General features: G+C 40.3%; 1 protein-coding gene across 2 annotated transcripts in view; it reads left to right on the top strand.

Moving 5' to 3' along the window:
- LOC149782670 (uncharacterized) overlaps positions 1–24633 on the top strand; it is a 69464-nt gene that overhangs the window by 18028 nt on the left and 26803 nt on the right. Inside the window, exons 1-2 of one of the 2 annotated variants that reach the window (XM_089934163.1) lie at positions 11470–11731; positions 15567–15863. In XM_089934163.1, the coding sequence (XP_089790289.1) occupies positions 15578–15863 (286 nt within the window). In that variant the 5' untranslated portion in view covers positions 11470–11731; positions 15567–15577. Of the gene's footprint in view, positions 1–11469; positions 11732–15566; positions 15864–24633 lie in introns of those variants that run through there. The other variant, XM_089934162.1, reaches the window with a different exon arrangement.

The following is a 24633-nucleotide window of genomic DNA, read 5'->3' as shown; positions in this document are numbered from 1 at the left end:
ATGTTTTGGTTAACCAAGATGTCCTAGGGACAGTGTGTAATGTTCTTACAGTCTCTACATGAGGTATTGTCACACAAGTGTCCTCCCGGAATGACCTTTCAGGCATGTCCATGACAGTCCTGTCCTGAAGCGAGTGGTTGTTCTCGGTGACGGGTTCTTCTGGCACCGTCACTAACACGGGTTGAAAAGTAACTTTTTTCCTTGAACAACTCTTGTGCATACTGGGCCACTTCTTGGGTCCAAGCCTCAAAACCCCCCTTTTTCCAATCACGAACATCTGTCCAATGAGGGTGTAAGTCACAAGCTACACACACATCGTCATACACGTCTTGGGTCGCTAAAAGTTGACGAATCTTTTTTTCCTGTTGAGGTCGAGAAGTATCCAGATGAAAACGCAAGGCTTTGAACAAAAGGAGTTTTTCGTGACCATTTAAGGCCATGGAGGTGGTAAGTACTGATCGTAAAGAGTCCACAAGGAATCGGCTGGTAAACGAAATCCCAGAAAACAAGTCACTAAGACACACACCACTTGTCGTCCCAAATTGAATGGATACAGTTCTTGTAATAATTGATGGTAATGATCCACGGTTTGAATATGGTCATTGAGTTCCTTCCACGGAATCTGTTGGATGACATGTGACATAAACCGTGGCATGACAGCCTCTTTTTATATTCTCTTTTTTTCGGATGCAATACACGTACTTTCTAGCCAGAGATCTTCGTTCTCCAGTAGGGAATCTAAATCTTTCATACTGTAACCGAAACGTCAGAGTTCGTTTAGGTGTTTCCTCTTCCTCTAAGTAGATTCCACGTGAAATATGTTGGTAATCCTTTAACTTGTCTTCCTCAATGCATTGCACTAGCTGAATCTCGAAGTAACCATAATCATGAACATGTCGATCATTAGCGACCTCAAAGTTTTGAACAATGTCTGACCATTGAAAGAATTTCTGACGAATCAGTTCTCTTATACCATTCAGGTACCAGTGGTTAAAGATCTGGTGACGTATCGGATGCAATTGTTCTTTACGTTTCACTTGTATTTTGACCAGCTCTCGGTAAATGCGTTCTCTCAACTCCACAGGCAAAGCACGAATGTTCTCTTGTAAAGTATCCATGAATAGGTCATACTAAATCCTCTTTGGTCTGACACAAGAAATGTACTCTTTGCACAAACATGGTTTCACTTCAGTGTCGAATTTAAATCGTTGAGTCACTAATCTACACATTACAATTCGTTCAGAAGTTTCCTCTTTCACCAAGTTGACATTGTGTTCAAAAAGTTTGTAATTCGTTAACTCTTCCTCTGGAATTCGATGCAGTACGTTTACAATGTAGTAGATAGAATCGTCAATACCAAACCATTCCTTTTTATAACCAGGAGGTCGTTGATCAATGTCTGTCCAATGGAACACTTTCAATTGAATCAGTCCTTGTATAGCCTGAAGGTACCAGTGGTTCAAACACCGGTGACGTATCGGATGCAATTGTTCTTTACGTTTCACTTGTATTTTGACCAGCTCTCGATAAATGCGTTCTCTCAACTCCACAGGCAAAGCACGAATGTTCTCTTGTAAAGTATCCATGAACAGATGATTATGGTAAAAAGTTTCTTCAATGTCTCGGTCCCACTAAGGGTAAGTAATGACAATTCGGTGACCATCGAGCATGTTCAACGTAGGCCGAATCTTGCGGTTCCCAGTGGTGAAGTGACACACCGCAACTGAAGCACTTGACTTTATCTCCTTCGCCCAAGTAGAAAAATCCGGCTCTGGCTAATTCTTCGGGGGTCGGTCCTCCCAGATACTTTGGCCATTTTCCTTTGAACGATTGAAGACGATTTTCAAAGTCGCAGTATTCCGACAAACGCACAGGAAACGAATATTCGTCTTTCACAGGTTCGTTTCGATAAGGGTTGGGTGACAGGAACAGGAGTTTGCTCAGGGCTGGATGACATCCGTAGGGGGGTAGACGTGAAGGTGAACATTCCCCTTTAAACCCGGTAAAATGTCTAAGAGGACGAGCGGCATCGCTTTCGCATCCCTCAGGTTTGACACGCACAGCATCACTTTCCATGACAGGGGCAGTGAAAACAAAGTTCCCATGATGCTTTACGGCATCACTCAGGTCACAACGTGCAGCATCGGTCCCATCGCAAGGCTCACAATCGCACTCGTCTGCAAACTCCGTTACGCAATTACAATGGTAACCACATGGACAATCGCAGTTTCCTTCCGGACATTTTCCGTCGCAATGCATGGGTCTTATCCATCCAGTATTAGTCACACTAGAGGAAGATACAACTTTTTTACAATCCCCAAACTGGAACGATGTCTTTTTCAAAGTATTCATCTTGTTCGCTCGGTCTTGGTAGTCACAATGAACTATCGATCTTGACCATAGCCCCTTTTTTATACTAGTCTCAATGCAGTCTCCAACTTGTACATCTTTCCTTTTTTACGTTTTTTATGTCCTGTTCTGGAAGGTACCGTCTCTAAGGTACCGTCAACATTGTACCGTAGTGTGATGGATGGAAAGGCCATAGAAAGGTAAGGGCAATTCGGAGACCATTGAGTATGCTCCAGAATAGCTGAATCTTTATAGATACATAGATCCATTCGTAACTTCAGTCCGCAAGCGAAACACTGTACCTCGTATCCCAATCCTGACTCAGGTCCCAAGTAGACAAATCCTGTTCTAGCTAAAACATGCGAAGAAGGTAATCCTTCCCTATCCGTAGGCCATTTCTGAAACGTGTCCAATCGACGGGCACAATCACAATAGTCAGGTAAGAAGACTGGAAAATGGTAGGGTTTGAACTTGGAGTTCTCATCGGGTTTCTCACTCGATTCTTGCTGTGGCGAAGTCATCTTTCTGGTGGGGTAACTATCCTCTTACAACCAATGTTTTATACCAACGTGTCCATACGGTAAGGTGAAATGATTGGGAAGTCGAACTCGCTTCTGGTACACGATTTGATAGACTTTTTCCAAGGGCCGACTGACGATGTGGTGAGTGGGTAAACGTACAATCTTGTTCGGTTGATAGGTGGTCACTTTAAAGTTTCCATCCTCTCCCGATTGCAAGGCTTCTTTCAATACCCCAAAATTGACCACTCGACTGGTACGATAATTCAAAGTCAGTCCTTTCACTTTGCACGTCGTGTGCACTTCTCCTTGTTTGTCCCGGTATTCGTAGCCGTAATTTTTGGGACCGCCACTGACGAAACTTAGAATCTTGTCGTCGGGATGCTCGTCTGTCCAGGCTCCTAAACGGTCTCCTTCGATGTTAGGGTGATGTTGAATCGGGTGATGGATGTAAATGCAACTGTCCGTGTCAAAGTACAGGACGCGTTCTTCTAACAGTTCTAAAGCTTCGTACAATTTTAAGCGAGCATGAGCTGTCACGTAAGCCGCAATGATGACATTTCCAAAAGGGTCGTCTTGTACAAAGTCCAGATCTTCTTCATAATTGACCAAGATCAAATTCTCTCGAACGACGTCCACGTGTTTCATGTATTTGGTTTTGTCGTGAATCATCTGGAAGTAGCGGGAAGGTTCTGTCAAATATTCCGTCTTGGGTAAACACGGTCGTTGTGCCATTTTACCCCACAAGCAATTTAACATCACTTTGGCAAACGATCGCCTGCCTTCGTTTTTCTCGATGTGGTCTAAAGAGATGCCTTCTTGTTCGTAGTATTTCTCTTTGAATTGTATTTGGTCTTCGGGAGTGTGACACCAGGAAGGATAGCCGCTGGCTTCTTGCTTCAGTTTCAAAAAGGCATCCACGTAGTCGGCGAAAATGCCTTTCTGAGTAGGGTCACCCTTGTGGTATTGTTGTGTCTTGGGAAAGTGGCAAATTTCGTACACTTCTAACAGTTGGTATCCCATGTCCAGAGCTTTGAACAATTCTACGCTGACCCAGGTTCCCGTCAAGGCCCGTTCTTCCTGGGTGTGCTGACAAGGCTGATCTTGGTTGCACGTTTCGGCACAAGTACGGCACAAGGGAAACATCAGTTTGCCTTGACAATGGTGAGGTAAGACGGGATGGTATAGGTTCGTGGGAGGCAAAACTTTGCACTTGATCAAGCCTTCGTATTGTCGAATGTTTTTCAGGTCGATGTGTTCCGTCAGCAATTGCGGGTGCCCTACAGGAAAGCGACAATATTTGCACACGTAGGGATACAGCGAACACACATCCAAGTATTTGATTTCTTCTCCTTTCTCTTCGTCGGCTTGGTACAGCAAACAGGTGGCATTGGTCCTTCCTCCGTACAAACTATCCCTCGGGTTCAGCGGGTCCATGAACTGGTAACTTTCCACGAGGCGTTTAAACTCGGGATCGGTTTTCAAGCGGTGATCGTATTCGTGTTCCCACATTTCCACCACTTGGTATCCTTGCTGTTCTAACTTTAGGCGTCGCTGACAAGTGTCCTGGTACAAGTCTTCCATGGTTCGTTGCAAAAACTGATTTTTAGTACCACGGTCAGGGTAACAGACGGGACATCCGTGAAATAAGCAACCGTTAAACTCGTACACGATCTTGGGGTTTTCTAAGTCCCAGCCATCTACCGAATACGTTCCGATGGTCTTTTCGCCCCCTCCGTTGCGGGCATGCTGAATCCACTTGTCTTCCTTGTCGCACAAGTAATGTAACCAACGTAGGGCTTTGACCGAGTATTGACGCTTGACATAGTGGGTCGTTTGAGGACTGATGACAGCCACGGTCTTTTCAGGCATGAATCGTTGTCGATACACTAAGGAACACGCTTTGGCAATGGTGCAAGCTTCTTTCAAAGGATCCACCCCTCCGTGTTCCATGAACAGTTCTCGAAATTTTCCACAGCAACGTCGTAAAATGTCCACGTCGGAACGACAATACTTTAACATTTCTTCCTGAAAGTCGAAGGGGTCAGAGGCATGAGCCTGGTACCAAGCGTAGAAAGCTTCTCGTTGTTCGGTACGCATGTTGTCGGGGTCGTAATAGTGAGCCTCAGGTAAATGGGGTAGAACGGCATGTTGATTGGCTTCCGTATTGAAAAAGTGTGGAAAGTACCCTTTAGCCATTTCTGTCATTCCAAACGTTTTAGGCATTCGACTCAAAGGCATGGCCAAGTAACTCATCGAATCTTTAAACTGTACTTGTCCCACTTGCATGAAAATGATTTTGGCTCCGTTCAAAGTCACTTTAGGACGCTCGGTGCCTTGTTCCGTATAGTATCTGAGAAGAAACTGTCCATCGTATCCGGAGAAATTGTGAGCCATCACCGTGGCATGACGATGACAATCTCCGTAACGTTCGATGTCCTCTTGGCTCCACGTCTTTTCGACGGGGTCTAAGACCCATTGGGCAAAATCGGCTAACGTGTTAGGTCCCCGAAAGATTTTTTCACGCCCTCCGGGAATCTTGCTGCAGTGAGGGCAATGACTGAAGATAGGTTCTTGAATGCACTTCTCGCACGCTCGATGAGCCACGCAGAAATTAGGAATGTGAATGCCGGTCTCTTGCATGCATTCGAAATCGAAAAAGATGAAATTGCCTTTCTTCTTGTGACCGTCCTCTTTCTCTGGTGGGGGTTGGTATTTTTGCACGTAACATTGGTGTTCCAAGTCCACGATGTGGTGACAAATGTGACATTTTTTCTTTCCTGAACATACGTGTGCCTTGGTATTATTGGTACGTATGACTTGTTCACACGTAGGGCACAATCTCAGGAGTTGACAAGCGCATTTCTTCTGTGAACCTTGCGTTTTCAGATGTTGTTGGTAACAGGTAGGGCTGACAAACGTGCACAGACAAGTGGAACAAGGCACTGGTTCTTCGCTCAGACAGGGTGAAGAGGCCAAACATCCTGAGCATTTCGATCCACAATGCTTGTGTTGCTCTCGATTGTTATAACCATGGTCACATTTCTCACAGTAATATCTGTATCTCAGGAATCCGGTGATACTGGTAATGGTATCGAAATGTTCATCGTGATGATAAAGGTGAATGTATTTTCCGTCCTTAAAATCTTGGCCTCGAAACAACAGAGGTCCGCGCACTTCTTGAGGGTGTACTTTCAAGGTGTATCGTGGAGCTAGGGTATCTTGCAATTTTTGCATCTCAGGAATGCCACAGGGTGTGTCTTTGGACAGTCCGGCTTGTTGTAACAGGAGTTCTGCTTCGCTTCGTTGTTTGGCTCGATCGGATCGTTGAATAGTTTTCCAGGTTCTTTTCCATTCTACCGTGTCGTTCTTGTTGGCATAGGTTCGTCCCACCACGATGGCACGGGCTAAACACATCTGGTCATGAGGGTTGTTAATTCGGACGAGACTCGTTTTGGTGTTGCGAAGGTCGTCCACCAATAACATCTTTTTGCGTCCTGTCCCTTGAGGAGGAGAGACGTGGGTCATGTCCAGTGTGGCTTTACCATCGGTGATGTCAAACTGATCATTAGATTGTTGTACGTGTTGAATCTTGTCCATGACTTTGGAAGCAGTCAATTCTGCAGGGGTGCTAAACTCGATCCAAACAGGGGATTTCAAACCGTCGTGTTGTATGGAAAGTCTCAAGCGATCGTCTTCTTTGGGTTGACATTGTCGCTTAAGTGCAGTGAGCAAAGAATCCCACACCTCAGTGATGAACACTTCTGCTTTCTCTAACGGTACTTCGGACTTGAAATCTTTAAACTTCACCGTGTATTTGTAAGCCGTGGTTCTAAATTTTCTAGAGGAGCGCTTTTCCGTCTCTCGAATGGAATAGTACTTTTCAGGGTTGACAAAGGGTGGTGAATTTGGTTTAGAGGGTTCGGATTCTGGTTCACTCATGTCCTCTTCAAAATCACTGGCATGAATTTGTGCCAAGATTTCAGCCCTGGTACTAGGCGATAGATCACGTTTCTGCCTCTTACTTTCTTCTTCTTTCTTCTCGAATGAATGGGATCGTTTCATCTTGAAAGCAAAAAGTCAAATGACTCAAGTTCAAACACAATAAACTACTTTATAGTCATAGCAGACCAGCGTATATAAAAGGGTGTGTGTCTTGTCCTTTCACTATTCATTTCACTCTCAAGCCGAGCACAACGATGGAAGAGACTAACCAGATGGAACGTTTCGTCAGAGCTTTGCGAGGGGTCATTAGAAAATTCTCTTCAGACCAGCCTACGGACTACTCTCCTTCCTTTAGAGATAAAAGTCAAGATACTTGCTATATCTGTCAGAAGAAAGGGCATTGGTCTTCAGAGTGTCCAGACCGTCAAAAAAGAAAAAAAACAGGGGATAAAAAAGACAAAAGTCAAGATACCTGTTATTATTGTCAAGAAAAAGGACATTGGTCTCCAGATTGCCCAAAAAAGAAACAAGAGGAGTCAGAAGAAAAGAGGAATTCTTCAGAAGAAGAGAGGGATTCTTCAGAGGAAGAGAGGGATTCTTCTGAGGAAGAAAGAAGACAGGTGAAGAAAAAGAAACAGGAGAAAAAAAGAAGAAGGGAAGAAAGCGAGGAGGAAGAAGAGGAAAAGAGTGTGACGGTGAAGAAATTCAAAAAACAGAGAGACTAAACAAGGAGAAAAGAAGAAATCAATGAACTTTTTATTAAAGTGATGTGTTGTGAATTGTGAATTGGATTGTAAAAAATGGAGAAAAGAATAAATTAATGATATAAGGTAAGAGTCATTGAGTTTTGATTTTAAAATAAGAAGCTACACTCACGCACACATACACAGACACGTACTATAAGGGTAAAATGGGTGAGGTTTTTTTTTGAGTTATTGGCAAATTGAAATTGTATTTCTTTTCGAGAAATGTGGGTGGCCCTGAAAAGGGCCTTTTTTCTTCATGGTGTAGGGGTGAGTTTAAGCAATCAATTTTAACTGCCTTAAGCCTTTGCCACGGCCAAGGCCTACTTCTGGACTGCGTAATGTTGATGATGATTGGGTTGAAATCACTAAGGGTGGTACGGTAGGCTTAGTCACAGGGTTAACGTGTTTGGCTCGGGAAGGTCGTATTCTCTTCGGTCGTGATAAAGAAGTCTGATACATTTGTTTCAGACTTCTTAACTCCGCTAAAATGTCCAACAGTACCGTGACCGTTTGATTTTCACCCTCTTGTTTCTTTGCTGCTACTTCTTCTTGCTGTTGTTGCTGTTGTTTTTTTCTTACCTCTTCTTCTTGTTGCTGTTGCTGTAGGAGAAAAGTCTGTTCCGCTTCCTTTTGTCGTTGTATAAATTTCTCCAATTCTTCTTTCTGTCTCTGTCTAAAATTCTCCACTTGCGGTAATGAAGAAAGTAACGAAGGTTCCGGAACAAATTCTTGCGAGGAGAGAAAATCCACAAAATCCCAATTCACCTCTTCTGAAAGTAAGTCCGGGTTCCCTTGGGCAGTCTCCCCTGCTGGTGCACCCCACTGGATCGTTTTCTGAGTTTCCGTCATGTTGAATCACTGTCGCATAGATTGACTGCACACAAGCGCTAGCGAATCTATATTGACTACGTGACGTCACAGACTGCTCTCTTCGGATTGGATGCGAGCTGACTGAATTCTGTAACGCGTGTTCGGATTGGTAAATGAACTCAATCCGTTTCAATCCTTTCCGCCCCTATAAATAAGCGCCGTTCACTGCATTGATTCACCTATTCTAAGAGCCTCAACATGTGGACAGACGTTGAATCTTCAACCCTTGTGTCAACGATGATGTTCAGGACGGACATGCTCATGTATGTCCGATCCAAGTGGACCGTTGTCAACAGGACCGACACGAGCCTATGGATACGTAGAATTTACGTGGAGAGGCAAGGATGCCTGAAAAGAGTTTTAGTTTATGGACCTACCATTCGACGAAGCCTAAGAAGAAGAAGAAGATGTTGCAGATGCCCTTTATGTTAAGGGCATATTAACATAAACCCAAAGGCCCTTTTCAGGGCCAGCCATATTTCTCGAAAAGAGATAGCCTTTCCATTGCCTACCCCTTTTTTTATTTTTTTTAAATTTAAAAAAAAAATCCCATGTTAAATTTCCCTTGTCGCTAGACAAGCCCAGGGTTTTTTCCCATGTTAATTCCCCTTGTCGCTAGAGTGGCCCACGATTTTTCTCCATGTTAAATTTCCATTGTCGCTAGAGTGGCCCAGGGGTCTCTGTAATGCTAATTCCCATTGTCGCTAGGGTGGCCCCCTTCACTACTTTTGTATGAGGTGTTTGAAGGTATGGGTATGTATGGACATTATTTTTGTGGGAATTCGTCTCCTCTAAAATTTTACGTTAACACAGGATCTCTACGCTAAAAATGGGCGTTTTGGTTAGAATGTATCGGGTGTTGGTTTTAGAGATGATGTGATTGATGATGTTGCATTACATGTGGCTTGTTTCAAAATATTTCCCGTTTTGTCTGAATTGTATGTGTGTATGTGTTGTTTGATGGTGTTAATAGTGTCATGGAGTGTATGTTTGTGAATTTTCATCGTCTTCTTTTTAAACTCTACGCAAACAACATACATTTCGGATAGTATTTAGGCTGTGGGATGATGTAGGTTGAATTATGGATATTATGTTTGTGAGATTTCATCTCCTTTTAAACTTACGTTAACAATAAACATTGGTGATAGTGTGTATGTAGTGTTGTATGGTGGAGGTGGTGTGTGATAGGATATTGTGAGATTTTATCAAATTTTTAAAACTATGATAGCTCAAGGGCTTTGGGATTGTATATTGGGTATTTGATGGAGTATGTGGCTTGTAATAGCTTGTTAGTGGGATTTGATCTAATTTGTTGGTTTGTGTGTATTCCGTGTTGGATGACAGACATACATTCCCATGGTAAATTCCCTGAGATCATTATACATTTTGGATAGGAATCAAAACTGTGTTCTGGATTGTATATGTGGTGTGCTTAGATAGTCATAAGAAGTGACTGTGTTGTATTGTGTCTGAATGTGCGTGGAGTTTTGGATGATATAGTTTATGTGAAGGATGGATGGTATGCTTGTGAGATTTCATTTCCTTCTTGTAAAAGCTACGCTATGACAATGCGTTATGGAGAGTGTGTATGGGGTGTTGAGTGGTATATGTTTGTTTGGATAGTATGTTTGTGTGAAGTCATCTCCTTCCTTTACACAATATCGATATCTTTTAGTCGCTGAGTGATTTTAGGCACTACACAAGGCATTTTTGATTGTATATATAGGGTGTTGGATGTACGGATTGTGCGCTGCATAATATATATGATGTGTTGGATTGTAATCAAAAGTAGGTGGTGAATTGTTTTCAAAACGTTGGTGTTGGATTGTTTATCGGCTGTGCTTGGATAATAAAAAAAGGAGTGCTGGATTGTATATGTAGTGTGCTGGATTATAAATGCAATTTTACTTTTTGTCTCCACCTTTTTGTAATTTTTTTTACGAAAGATTGTTTCAGTTTGTCGTGGTAATTTAAAAAGAAAGAATTTTTCCGGACTATTGTCAGTCTCCGCTAAGGTCCGTTGCAGTCTGAGAATTTATTGCTTGGCTTTGTCTTGCCCATTTGCGTCAACAACATTTAGTGAATAATCATCAGTTTCCATTCACGTTCGAGATGTTGTCGGAATTACAGTGTAAATCACGACAATTTGAATATAATCTTCCGGGGTTTTCTATTTATCTTTGTGAGTCTGGGACGTGTTGGTAATTTCGGTACTTCTTTTAGTGTCTGCAATTTAAGAAAAGAAAAAGACATTTTAAAAATCCGACACAGATTCGTCCTATTTTTAGTCTAGGCCATGTTTAATAGAAATAAACATTCCTGATAATTTAGAGTCTGGAACATTTTCGTAATCGTAGTACTACTGTTAGTCTGAGCCAATGTAATCCAATATTTCGGGATATTTTTAGTCTCTTTAGGATTCAGGATCGATTTCGTAATTTTAACATTACTTTTAGTCACATCCATTTTAGTGCTGGGTTTTGCTTGATTATAGCTATTTAAAGCTTCATTACAATGATGCTATAAAATAGTTATATTTTGTATATGTAATGTTAGTATGTGCTTGTTTATTTGTTGTCCTATGTTGACAAACATACAAATTTACTAAAAATGTGTGTTTTGTGTCTGTGTTATGTGTCGTTGTGTATGTTTATGTTTTGCAACTCAAGCTTAGAACCCCTTTCTTCCCAACATACCCAATTGCTACGAAGTGTCCCAATGACCCCAAGAGACCCAGCTGCCCCCAAGTGTCCCGAACGGCCCCTTAGTAAACACAGCTGCCGTCAAGTGTCCCAAGTACCTCCATTAGTCCTAACACTGGGTCCCAATAGTCTCATCACTGGGTCTATAGCACCATGTCCATGTTAAACCTATAGGCTCATTTCATATAGGATTTTCCGTCTAGATCTCAAGTGTCAAATTTGGGTCAACTCGAACACTGTTACTATGTAACCCCGGCTGAGGTCAGACACTTGTAATATTGTTACTATATTTGGGTCTATGTATCCATTTCCATATTAAAACAATAGACCCAGTTAATATAGGATTTCCCGTTTGGGTCTAAATGCTCAATCTGAGTCTCATTTTCCCCCATATTACTGCTCAGGACTTAATCGGAAGGTTTACTTCAAATAGCTCTTCATTCCACATGGATTCGTGTACAGTTGCTCAACGAGAGTTTGATGTAACAAAGCAATAATCTGAAGGAGATAAAATCATTCCGAGTGATAAAATTAGCTCCGATTATCTCCATATGTTTGTTATGATATAGGACCATTTCTATCAGACAATAAAAGTTACAAGGTAAGTAGCAACCAAAAATTTATATTCCTTCAGAGCAGTGGTAGATGCAAAAGAACGCTCCTCCCTAACATTAACTCGGTTCAACTTTAAGAATCCTGTTCGATAGAAGATATATCTTAAGTCTACACAAGTCGAATACACGTTACACTGATTTTCACAACATCCTGACTATGCAGCACACACGTCAAGGGCGAAATATGACTGTCTCAAAGGGCAATGTTTAAAGAGCAATCATGCATCTTATTAATGATGTTACATTTTGAGCCAATTACATTTTCGTAGAGTCGCAAACACTGTATCTATCAGTAAATATAGCTCTTTGCACAGGAGCGCAACATTATCTGTGACAGTTATATTTTAAATTCTTTGATTCAGTAGCTGGATAACACTGTAGTAAAGTACATGTACACTTCTTTGTCGGAAGTTTATTCGTAAGAAGGCCGATCGCGAAGGTCAAATCAACAACTATGTCGCTCAAGTATATAACTTTATTTGAATGGACACCTACGTCAACATAGCATGCAAATATCACAAGTGCCCTAGCCGTTGATTGGATATTAAATAAAACAGTATGTAGACGACCAAGATATTTTGAAAGGGAACAATGCAATTTAATTGTTCCATGATCTTCTAGTAATCATATTAAATTTATTTGAAGCGTATATTGAGACTGTATGCTGAGAATACAAAAATTCTTCAAGTTATGTGCAGTTTTTGTAAGAGTCATTGAGAGGAAGTAATATATTTTTGTTATTTGAGTTTAGCAGAGTTAAACATCGTTAATTCAATCAGTCAGTACTTATTGGATTATGTGAATTTATTCAAGGATTTGAATATCTAAGTCTAACTTTCAAGATCATCAGTGTTATTTTATTCAAACGGGATGATATTAAAGTGAAATACATTCAGATTAATAACTAAGATAATTCAGTGGTGCTAGCTCGGTAACGTATAGGTACATTAGAACACTCATGCTGAATACCGTGGCACAGTTCCGGATTAGTGAGAAATTGATAGTACAGTTTATGATTATATTCTAGGAACTCATAAAATTTAGGTTATTTTTAATTCTTTCACTTTGTTTGATTTTTTAAAATTTGATTTAAGTACATTTATATTTTGGAAACTTGTTGGGTTTTACCTGGTCGTGTTACTGAAGTTTAAGCCCCTATATGTAATACTAGTCTTTTTTTATTTCTTTACTCTATTATACAAATTGAAGGCACTAGCAAAGTGAGGAGATTTCCATCTTTGTATATATTGTCACAAGCTTCAGGAGGCTAGTACCGCAAAAACCTTCCCTAAGAATGTGATAGGTACAAGGAAACTGGGACTTTAGTCGTGTCAAAGATTTCAATATCTTAATAAATATATTTTAAATGGAATAACAGACAACTACGTTTAATATTTCGAATTTATATGAAATAAATATTACATTATATTCAACGATTTCCAGCTATGTTCCAAATGTTTTAAATTTATATGAAACAACTTTCATTCGTATCTCATAAATTTTGTTTCTTACTTCTTAGATTGATATTTGATATTCATTGTGCATATCCAGTGAATGCAATCATATAAAATACTTTCTACAAAGTCGAACACTCCTCAGTGACTAGCTGGCCAAAACTAACCATTCGAAGTTTTAAATCATTGTTCGCAGGAGTCTAGACTATACAAAAGATATCTTTGGGCTAGAAGAGTACGTGAAGATATCTCGAGATTTTGTGTAAATAATATTATTTTATCGATCACATCAAAAGAATACAGATCGAATCATTAACCGTCCCGAGCGAGATGCAGATCTGTTAATCGAGGTTTAGTCAACCTGTGTGAGAAGACTACTCTAAGGACAGTCTGGAAGTGTACTTTATAAATAGGTCGTCTTGATATACATGTTTTGATATATTTAAATGGGACTTATGGACCTTTTTGTACCTATATTGGCTACTAACAATTATTGATTTTATTTATTTATTTGTTCATTTATTTTGATACCACATATGCAAGCTATTTTATAATGAAATATTAGATATAAATTTCTTTTCAATTACTTGCCTGATAGTCTATGTTACGATTCAGTATTAAATGAGATTTTACTTTCGGTACAACCGGAAATTGCATATTGTGATCAAAACGTAATTATGTATGGGGCAAAGGTAACATTTTAAATAAGGATATGCAGCGCAAGGTTAAATGAAGTCAAGCTCATATGATTACATAAATATAATATATTATGTAATTTAGCCACAAAGGGTTCGTCACATTAAACGCCATACTCTGTACATTTGTCTTCTGAAGTTTCAACGTAACGTATTTTGTTGAACATATATGTATAGGTCGGTAAGGGATCTGAAACATTTATCAAGATGTCTAAGCATGTTTTAACCACCATCAGCAATATTAAAAGCATGAACTTACTGTGTCAGAAATGTTAACTTCATTCTTGGTGTTTTTAAAACAATACTAGATACCTAAAAATAGAATATATATTGGAGGTGTTGATTTTGCAGGCGTTATTGTTATCTCTGGGCAAGTAAAATGGAAAGAAAATCACCTGGTTTAGACCTTAAATTCCCTTTAATCATTGCCGTATTACTAATAAGTTCCAAACAGAAGTAATCATATTTCATCAAGATGTCTTAAATTGAAATCGAAACTGATATTCCTAGCACCAGTTTTCACCCTCATTACGCAACTGTATAAAATTTATATTGCTTACACAACAGCGTTAAAAGGTCGTGGAGGAAAGAATTAGTATCCATCAATGGTGAAAGGTCTTTTCACCGTCGATCGATCCTAACTTTACACGTGATTTTTGAGAGGTCTTGATGATCAGATTGTTTAAACATCATCATTGTCAGGTCTTTTCATGTGACTTCTGTACAAACCGAACATCAGAGGAGGGAAGCAAATAGGCGTGTATTCTTTCATTTATAACAGAATTATCGTAAATCTTAGAAAATTAAGAAATGAATATGTTTACTGTTATGTATATGTGCAACAAGCTGTTGCAGCGACATTCTTGACACATTTCAGTTTCTGCGAAATCAGGTATTACTACAAAAGGCAAACTCTTTCACATTTTCTTACCTATTGTTATTTAATTCCAAGATTTTGGGCAGCCCTAGATAGCCAAATATTATCCAAATTTAATCTCTAGAATTTCTGAAATTATGATATTTAAATTGTTTCGCATGTTACTTGTAATACATTGCCAGGAAACATCCTCATCATATCCTCCTAATTAATGTCTAACCATGACGTCGCCCTCCTATTCTAAGTATTGTGTACACACACATACACATCGATGTTCACAGACTGCAACTGACGTAGCCCGTGCTCCCATCCTTAATCATTAACCTTTCTATTTCATGACATCTTAATTTTACATGAAATTATTACTTTCAAAAATCATTTGATTTTCTTTCCAAACAGACTTAAACTGAGTTTATTCCCTCTTGGAATTACTTTTAAAAAGAATATAACAGTCTATTCAACCATTTCTACCCATTTTTGCAGCAGCGGGCACATCTACCATACTTACTTTGACAGCAGGCATATTTCACTACTTGATCGCACAACCTGACACATCTCCCTTCCAGACCTTGGCATGATACATAATCTTAAGCCTAAAGGAAACATTACACTTTTCTACACTGGTAGTACACCAGTACTGCGTTAACTTTACACCACGTAGTGCACTATGGCATACAATGTATTCCACATTTAGTGAAATATGTGGCACACTGTACTTAACAAAGTTATTTAATATTTAATATAAAGAAGAAATAAGTGCATATTATCTGTAATGAATACAATGAACGTACTTTAGGTATATGAGGAATGGCAGAAATTAAGGAAATGTTGGTGCTGACGTTGACGATCCTGATGATAGTGGTATTGTCGGACGGTAAAGGTTCAAAACATGCTAAACAGTTGGAATGCAAGCTTCCGGAGAACGTTTTGTTGAGGTACTTCGCCGTCCAATCTCCCAATGTATGCGCAACAACAAAAGATGAACCTCTTTCTGAATATCTATGGCAGTCAACACAAACTGAAAAACTAGAGTCACTTAATTCCAACCTTATACAAGGATTGAAAAATGGTACACTTGATCCAGTTATTTTCGGTAAGTAATACATTTATTGCTCATCCATTGCACCATTTGCAACCTGTCAGAGAGCATTGCGTATAATGTCCTCGCTTAGCTTTTGCTTGTCTTTATATATGATATCCTTCTTTTGTCTACTTTAAGTGACTTTTATCCATATTTGATTTTTAAAGAGGAAAATTTCTTTCCGGTGAAATCGTACATTTTCAATTAGAAAATATATAATACAAAATATATAATACATACACACGTTTTCCTAAGCAACCAGCAGCTTGAACAAATACATAAAGTTAGTTTTGTTATGAATGTTTAATTTACTCATAATAAATGTCCATCACTGAAAACTTTATACTCTTATCGTGTGGCTCACTCTCTCACAAAATGCACAACTATAGAGGGGTGAGAATTCAGTGGAATTCGTAATTCGTTTGTTTTGCATCGACTAAAGCCAGATATTGAGCCTTCAATATTTAAGTATATGTGACTGTATTTAAGGCAGCAATGGGGCTGTTTTCTCACATGTTTGTTTTGTATCGACTTAAGCCAGACCCTTCAATATTTAAATATGTTACTGTATTTAAGGTAGCAAAAGGGCTGTTATCCGCACATTTATGCTTTGTATCGACTAAAGCCAGACCCTTCAATGTTTAACTATATGTGACTGTATTTAAGGTAGCAAACGGGCTGTTTTCTCACATGTTTGTTTTGTATCGCCTAAAGCCTGACCCTTCAATATTTAAATATATGTGACTGTATTTAATGCAGCAATGATGCTGTTTTCTCACAGTTTGTTTGGTATCCACTAAAGCCAGACCCTTCAATGTTTAATATATGTGACTATGGGGCTGTTTTCTCACATTTTGTTTTGTATCGACTAAAGCCAGACGATTTAATGTTTAAATATATGTGATTGTATTTAAGGTTGCAATCAGGCTGTTTTCTCACATGTTTGTTTTGTATCGACTAAAGCCAGACCCTTAAATGTTTGATATGTGTGACTGTATTTAAGGCAGCACTGGGGCTGTTTTCTCACATGTTTGTTTTGTATCGACTAAAGCCAGACCCTTAAATGTTTAATATATGTGACTGTATTTAAGGCAGCAATGGAGCTGTTTTTTCACATTTTGTTTTGTATCGACAGTAGTGAATGGGGTCACCCTAGGGACAATGGGAATTACCATTAAAAACACCCCTGGGTCACTCTGGGGACAATGGAAATTTAACATGGAGAAAAATCGTGGGTCACTCTAGGGACAATGGGAATTGCCATTACAGGGGAATAGAGTTTGGGTCTGTCTAGGGACAAGGGGAACTGAACATGGGGAATAGAGTTTGGGTCTGTCTAGGGACAAGGGGAATTGAACATGGGAATAGAGTTTGGGTCTGTCTAGGGACAAGGGGAATTGAATATGGGATTTTGTTTTTTTTTAAAAAATTTTAAACTAAATTTTTTTTTTTTAAAAAAAGGGTAGGCAATTGAAAGTCATTCTCTTTTCGAGAAATATGGGTGGCCCTGAAAAGGGCCTTTGGTTTTTCTTCTTCTTCTTCTGCTTCTAATTTCTTCTTTTTCTCCACCAACTTCTTATTTTCTCTCCTACACTCTTTCTCTTCTTTTCTTTCTCCTCCTCTTCTTTCTTCTCCTCCTCTTCTTTCTTCCTCTTCTCATTTTCTTCTTCTTTTTCAATTTTTTCGTTCCATGCTCTTATCCTTATCCTTTCCTCTTCATCCTCCTTCTCCTCCTTTATTTCTTTCATCACACCACTTATCATGTCCTTTACCTTTCTTAAGTTGTTAATCTCCATTTTTACTCTATGCGGACTATAAGAATAGTGGTCTTCATTGAGTCTCACTAGCATTTGTTCCATCATGCCCAAATTGTCAAGGACGTCTTGCAATGTTTGCAATTTATCGAGGTGGTTTGAAGCCATCTTCTCTGTAGAATGGTTTGAACAACGAATACTGTGGGTTCTTATAGTGAAAGCTCGGACGTGATGGAAAACATCCCCCTAAGACATAAAAATTGATCTTACCTAGATCATGACGAAACAACGCGCGGACGTGAAGGAAAACATCCCTCTACTTTCTCATTTCATATAATAAAACCCGAACTATACTCTCCATTAAGGACGAATATTACAAAATCACTGTTTGGGAATTATGACGGCCTGCTAGGTCTCGTAGGTTCACAAACTGACACAGCCGTTCATACCCCGAATAATAAAAACCAATTAAGGCCACAAAAAATTAAAATAGGAAAATAGGAATTAATTAAAACAGGACTCCATAATAACATACAAACAACCATAAAAACAAGTTTTCATTCCAAACCAATAAGATAGGGAATCAAAATAAATAAGGAATTCATAAATAAAAAAAAAAAAGAAAACGAAAAAAAATAAAAATAAAATAAATAAAAAAAATAATCCTAACCGTCTCCTTGTCTCTTAAACAACATCTGGCTGAACTTTTAAATCAAGCTTCCACAGCTATTTCTACTAACATACTCAGCCAAATCCAGGCAATGTTGGCAGACGACACTGAAGAATTTGAAACTTCCACGCTGACAGCGGCCCTGGAAGTATCATCATCCAGCGGCGATGAAGCTGATGAACCTGCACCACCTAAACAGAGTGGAAAAAAGGAAGGCTCTGTCTACCGGAATATCGGACTGGGAAAGGCAATTGATGATATCAAAAAAGCGGGCCACTTCGTCAATGCCACAAGACCGGGTGTCCTAATGTGACGTCATCGCTGCCGACCAATCGTGGCGGGAGTCACATACTGCTTGGTTTGACACCTGGGGCATTTCAATCCAACTAAGAAACACGAGTGTGTGGTGTGACTATTCCCACTCATGTCTATTAGCCTTTCAGTCAGGTTGTTAAGGACTAGTTAGTCCTACACCTGAGTGGCTAAATTAAAAAGTACTCTTTGAGTACATAAAAGCCTGGGGGATGAGGCTCCTTTTCCTTCCCCCAGGAGTAATTAAAAATCACGCAGTGCGTGAATAAAAAAGTGGTACATGTTCAAAAGAACGAAAACCACTATAATCCAACTAACTAACTAACTAACTAATATACTCTCCACATACGCTAAGAAACAATAAAGAAACCCATAATCTACTATTCACACAAACTTACGTGAACCGTTACAAACACAAACACTAACACACAAACACATACCCTCACACTAAAAGAGTTAGTGTTTATATTCACACTACTCTACCTACACACATTGGCAAATGGATAGTTATTTCTTTTTTAGAGCATTGGGTAGCCCTGAAAAGCGCTGTTGGTTTTTTTAACCCCAGATGCACCTATCTAATGATGGCACCTTCCTGGTCTGGCGCCACACACAGCATCTTCTTCCCCAGTCTCCTTTCACCTTTCTTCTTGGGAGTGCAGAGGCGGGATATGTGGCTTCAGAATCCCAATTTTCTGTTTCTGGGATTCTGAAATTTCCTCTCTCCTCTTCTTTGTTTCTTCTCTCCTCCTCCTCTTCTTTTCTTCTTCTTCTTTCCTCCTCCTCCTCTTTCATTCTTGCTTCTTCGACAATGGCCTCCGCGGCCAGTTCATTTAGTATGCGCCTGGCATATTCCAGGTGCATCTGGAGTTCTAGCAGTTTCACAATTCTGGTGTTCATTCTTCTGGTGGTGTTGATCAATCAACAAGGGTAGCTAGACTGCCGAGCGAGTTTAAATTTATACTGAAAGCGCGGACGTGACGGAAAACATCCCCCTAAAAACATAAAATTGATCTTAACTAGATCATGACCAAAAAAAAAAAAAACAACGCGCGGACCTAAAAGAAACACTCACTCACTTTTTATGCTACCCATTCCTATTCTAAAAAATTTTTGTTATTAACCACTTCAATAGACTATGGATACGCAAAGCAATCCAATCTAACCCTAAATCTACACCTCAAACACCAAAAAAAAAGACATCATTTTAATCTACTATCCATACCAACCTACTTGAGCACTTACAAACACACAATCTTATACACAAACACATACACTCTCACTATTTTTTAAAAAAGAGTTAGTGTTTATATTCACACTACTCTACCTACACACATTGGCAAATTGATGGTTATTTCCTTTCTAGAGTATTGGGGTAGCCCTGAAAAGGGCTGTTGTTTTTTTTTGTTTGCTATGGCAATCTTTTAGTTTCTAAGAATGCGATGTCCTCTGAGGATAGACCTTCTGGTGATAGGTCTGCTTCTTCGGAAAGAGAAGAAGAACTCTTTGGTGTCGATACGACAATCGACAAAGCCTCTGTCAGCTTCAGGTTGCTGCTGCTGTTGTTGTTGTTGTTGCTGTTGCTGCTGTCTCTGAAGTCTGTACTTCTCTGTCCATTCTTCTTTCTCCCTGTTCACTTCTTCTCTGAAGAGCTCTTCTATCAGGTCTTCAGTGACTTTTAACATTCTCACATTCTCTATTTCTTCTGGCTTCGGTATCAGACTGTGTCTGACCCTATGCAAATTCACGTAGGCTTCGTTGAGCTTAGCTAGTTTGGAGCACATCTTCGTAGGAGGATGAGTCGACAATGGATGGTTAGACTGGAAACAACCCCGGTTCTTAAAGTCAAAGCGCGGACGTGAAGGAAAACATCCCCCACACGGATTTCGAGCCGCAACGTTCAATGAGTGTCATGAGAGGGATAGTAAGAAGTCAAAGAGCATCAATCAAACATTCTTATAGCTAAACAAAAGACAAAGGCATTTTTTTTCAAAACACAACATTTTTTATTCAAAAATCACTTAACACTAACCAACAACAACTCTAACATTTTTAACAATAATCCAACACTATAACATCAAAAATGACAAACATTTTTTTCAATTCACAATCTACTTTAAACAGGGCTGACAACGTTGTGAATGAAATTGTGATTTCCACTGTTGGAAATCATTAGGCCACTGATGGACACTACGTTTCCTAGCTTGAGACAAAAGATAAGCATAATGGTCACAAAACCATCGATCTACTTTCACATCATTTCTTGAAGAAGAACGAGGATCAAAATGAGTTACTAAATGTTCTAAGGAATAGCCTAGGCTGCGATGATGCAGAAAATACACACAATATTGTCCACACACCAAGGAATCTGTGCCTTGTAATTTCACATTATTGAATCGGGTGGTTTGAGCATTTCTTCTCATAAAGTCGATGATATCGTCTTCCAAAGGAGGCAGTCCGTACGAATCGAAATATTCCACACATCCTTCTTGAGGAAAGTAAACGGCTACCCAGTGGGTTCCTGGGAGATGACTGTCGTCCGTGTTGATGACATAAGCTAGATGGTCTTGAGGTTTGCGATGAGGGAGTTCATCTTTAGCACAGACGACATGATTCCAAGAAGCCGTGTACGAACTGTGGTTCAAAAGGTAATAAAGTTCCCAGGTATCCATTGATTTGTGTGTTTTTTTCTTCTTCTTCACAGGTAATAATAAGTCATCAATTCGATCCTGACTTTTTACTTAAAAATGTCTGACAAATAACCGTTTCTTCGTTTCGTCTCCTCACTCTGATTCAGGAGAGCTTCGATACGATGGATCTCTTGAGTGGTTAATGGTGGACAAGAATGTTCACGCAAGTCTTTATACCACTGATGTAACACGACTTCGTCCGAGATGAGACTCCAAGCTTCGTCCAGGTACTCGTCCAATTTTTCTTCTTGACTCAACATCAGGCATTTATCGTGTTGAATTTGACTGGGATGATCGTTTTGACATCCATAACACTCTTTTTTGATCAATTCCGTCATTTTTTCGGCCAAGTGTTTGGCACAACAGCAGACTAAATGGGCTTCTTGTTCTGGCCATCTCGACTTCATCATGATATCTTCTTCGTCTTTGTCTTGGAATTCTTTTTCCATGGTCTCCTCACATTCCATGTCCAAAGTTTCTCCATTTTGTAAAGAGGGATAACAGTCTTCCATTGCTTCTAATAATCTAGAATGACTTCTCTCAAACTGTTGATTTCTATGGTATTATCGAATTCTGCATACAGAATGACGTTCACTGTCTCTGGCAGCTGTTTTGCAAACTGAAGTTCCACACGAATCTGGCCAGATTTTATAGGGTGGAAATGTCCCTCGTCGCTGCCTTGGTCTGGAGTGAAATCAAAAGCCCACAAAGCATAACCTCCTGCATAATCCTCGTACGTAATGCCGTGACTGGTGTTGGTTCCTAACTGACCGGTGGCTTCGTACAGGGACAAGTACGATCTCAAGTAATTCATCTTCTCGTCACTAAAGTCGGGTTCGAAAGGTCTGGTACACAAGGTCTTGCCATCGCGACTGACTTCGATTTTCTTCACAAAAAAGTGTTTAAAGTTGAAAGGATTTTCAGCGAAGGCTCCGTTGAAGGCTGAATTCTCGACCATACCAAGGATCAAACGCTTGGTTAACTGTCCCTGAAACAGATGATCTTCGATCATGGAATGCTGTCCAGCAGGAATGGTGAACGTTTTCACTTCCACACGTCGTATGGGATACTTGGCGGTCGTTCTGCTCAACGTCTGACTGATGTCATTTCCCACTTTAGGTAACACTTCCACGCGTAGTACGTAGAGTTTGGCCTCCTCGATTTTGCTTTTAGGATTGCCACCAGTAGTAGCATCAACATCAGCCAACAAATGGAAAGCGGTACTGCTACGATTCAGTCTCAAGCGGACATTGACACCGTTCAGCAAATATTTCTCTTGCAACCACATGTCCAAATGCAAACGATCCATCAGTTCTAAACTCTTTCCACCTAGGATTTTGCTTTGTCTTTCCACAAAGCCGTCATTGTCTTTTTTTAATGTGTCAAACTCCTTCGCTTCGTCAGGTTCCCATAGCACACAGGCATTGAGATGAGTATTCTTGGCATCTATTCCGTACGTCAAGAGATTTTCCAGGTAGGCACGGTAAGGGTAAGTATCCATGCTGCTGCTGCTGACCAGTTTGTTATTCAAGTACAAGTCCACTGAGCTGAACAAGGAATGCATGAAATTGTTGACGGGAGCTACTTTCTCGTCAGTGTCTATAGGGCCCCCTGTCTTATCTAGAACTTTGACTTTCAGGTACAAGTAACTGCTATTCAGATCGATGTAATCTTCGGGCTGTCCTTTGATTTCAAACTCGATGGGAGCAGAATGGGCCAATGAGGAGACGGGGTGAAATTCCACCCATTGGGATTCTTGCATGGTCATCATGGTGGGTGGCATGGCAAACAAATCCAATTCCGTCTTGGAACAAGCACAAGACTCTCGGTGCATCATTTTTTTTTGTTGCTGTGTCTCAATAATCGAAAACGTCTAAGTCTCGAACGGTTCCTCTTTTCTTGATTTTTCTCGCTTGAAGTCTGGTGAAAGGGTGTTTTCTTCGTCGTCTCTTTCTGTCTTGTCCTTGCTGAATGCCTGACTCGGTATCGTGCAGGGCATTTATAGGTGTGTCTCGGCGGCCCAAAAGGTCTTTGCCCGTTTGCAGCAAGACATTTTTGCCTGCCCTCATGAAGGCTTCTTTAGGGTTTTGTTTGTCGATGATGACATTTTGGAGAAATTCTTTGCCTTGCGTCAGTGCGGCATCTTTCAAAGCGTGCAATCCGCGTGTCACCATCGGTTTCAACACTGGGGCCACCGAACGAAAGGCCGATTTTAACATATCTCCTAAACCGTGTCCTCGCTGTCGTGCAACCCCTCGGTACACTGGATACATGACTTACGAGTCGTGAGAGAACCGTTTTCGAAAATGGAGTTTCACCGTGACTTTTCCTTTGGTGAATGGAATATTTTGTCCCAAATCTCCTTTTATAGCAATGTTGACCGTGTCCAAATAAAACTTGCTGACAGGCAAATAATGAGGATGGACAAATTCGCGGTGGACGTGGTAAGTGTTTCCACCTTCCTCGTCAGTGGCTGTGGAAGAATTTACTTTGAAAGGAATGACACGCAGTAACGGCACGGAGGTGAGTCCCACCACGTTGTACTCCACCACATCGGAGTACACAAACATCAAATTCAGTCCTTGGTTCAGTTCTACCGGGTAACGAAAATAGCTCGCAAAATGCATGTTGTTGTCAATCTCTGCTTTCTCTATCTTTTCGGTCTGCTTATCCGTGACCAAATTGAGGTCTCCACCCAAAATGTCATACAATCCAGGGCAAAATTTAATACGTATACTTTTTTCCTCACTTTCAAATTTGATGAGTAGACGATGAGACTGTTTGTGGTACTCGATGGTGACACGTTTACCTAATTTGGTCAGAACTTTGTCAAAGGTTGCATAGAATTTGTCAGCGATGGCCTCCACCAGATGTTGACCACTAAAATAATGGCCTGAGTTAATTTTAAAGCGATAAACGTAAAGAGGAGGAGAAGGGTCACTGCTGCTGCGGGGTATTGGGTCCTTCGCAAGATGTGATTTATGTTGAGGACTGCCCGTCATCTGTTGCTGCAGTGCTGGGTCCAAAATTTCGACGTCAAAAGTGTTTTGAGTTTCAGTGATGTTTTTGATTTGTGTTGGGTGAATCATTTCTACCAAAGCCACTTCCCAATGGGTTTCGTGATCTAAGGGGATGGCTTGAGGTAATTTGGCCGTGTAACAGCACAACGTGTTGTGGGGAAACACCTTCATGGAACTGTCACTGGGTAAGGTTAAGTAAAATTGGTTTTGGTGACTCATAATTCCAGAGTTCTGTGGCTGTCCGAGGGGTTACTGGACGTCAGAGGCGTGTCTCCGCCCAAAATGGGGTTCTGGTTGTGGTTGTTGTTGTTGTTGGAGTGGTGACTGACACTGGCA

The sequence above is a fragment of the Sinohyriopsis cumingii genome, chromosome 15, assembly GCF_028554795.1.
Source record: "Sinohyriopsis cumingii isolate HCF-2022 chromosome 15, ASM2855479v2, whole genome shotgun sequence".
NCBI lineage: Eukaryota > Metazoa > Mollusca > Bivalvia > Unionida > Unionidae > Sinohyriopsis > Sinohyriopsis cumingii.
This window is presented reverse-complemented; position numbering and strand designations above follow the sequence as displayed.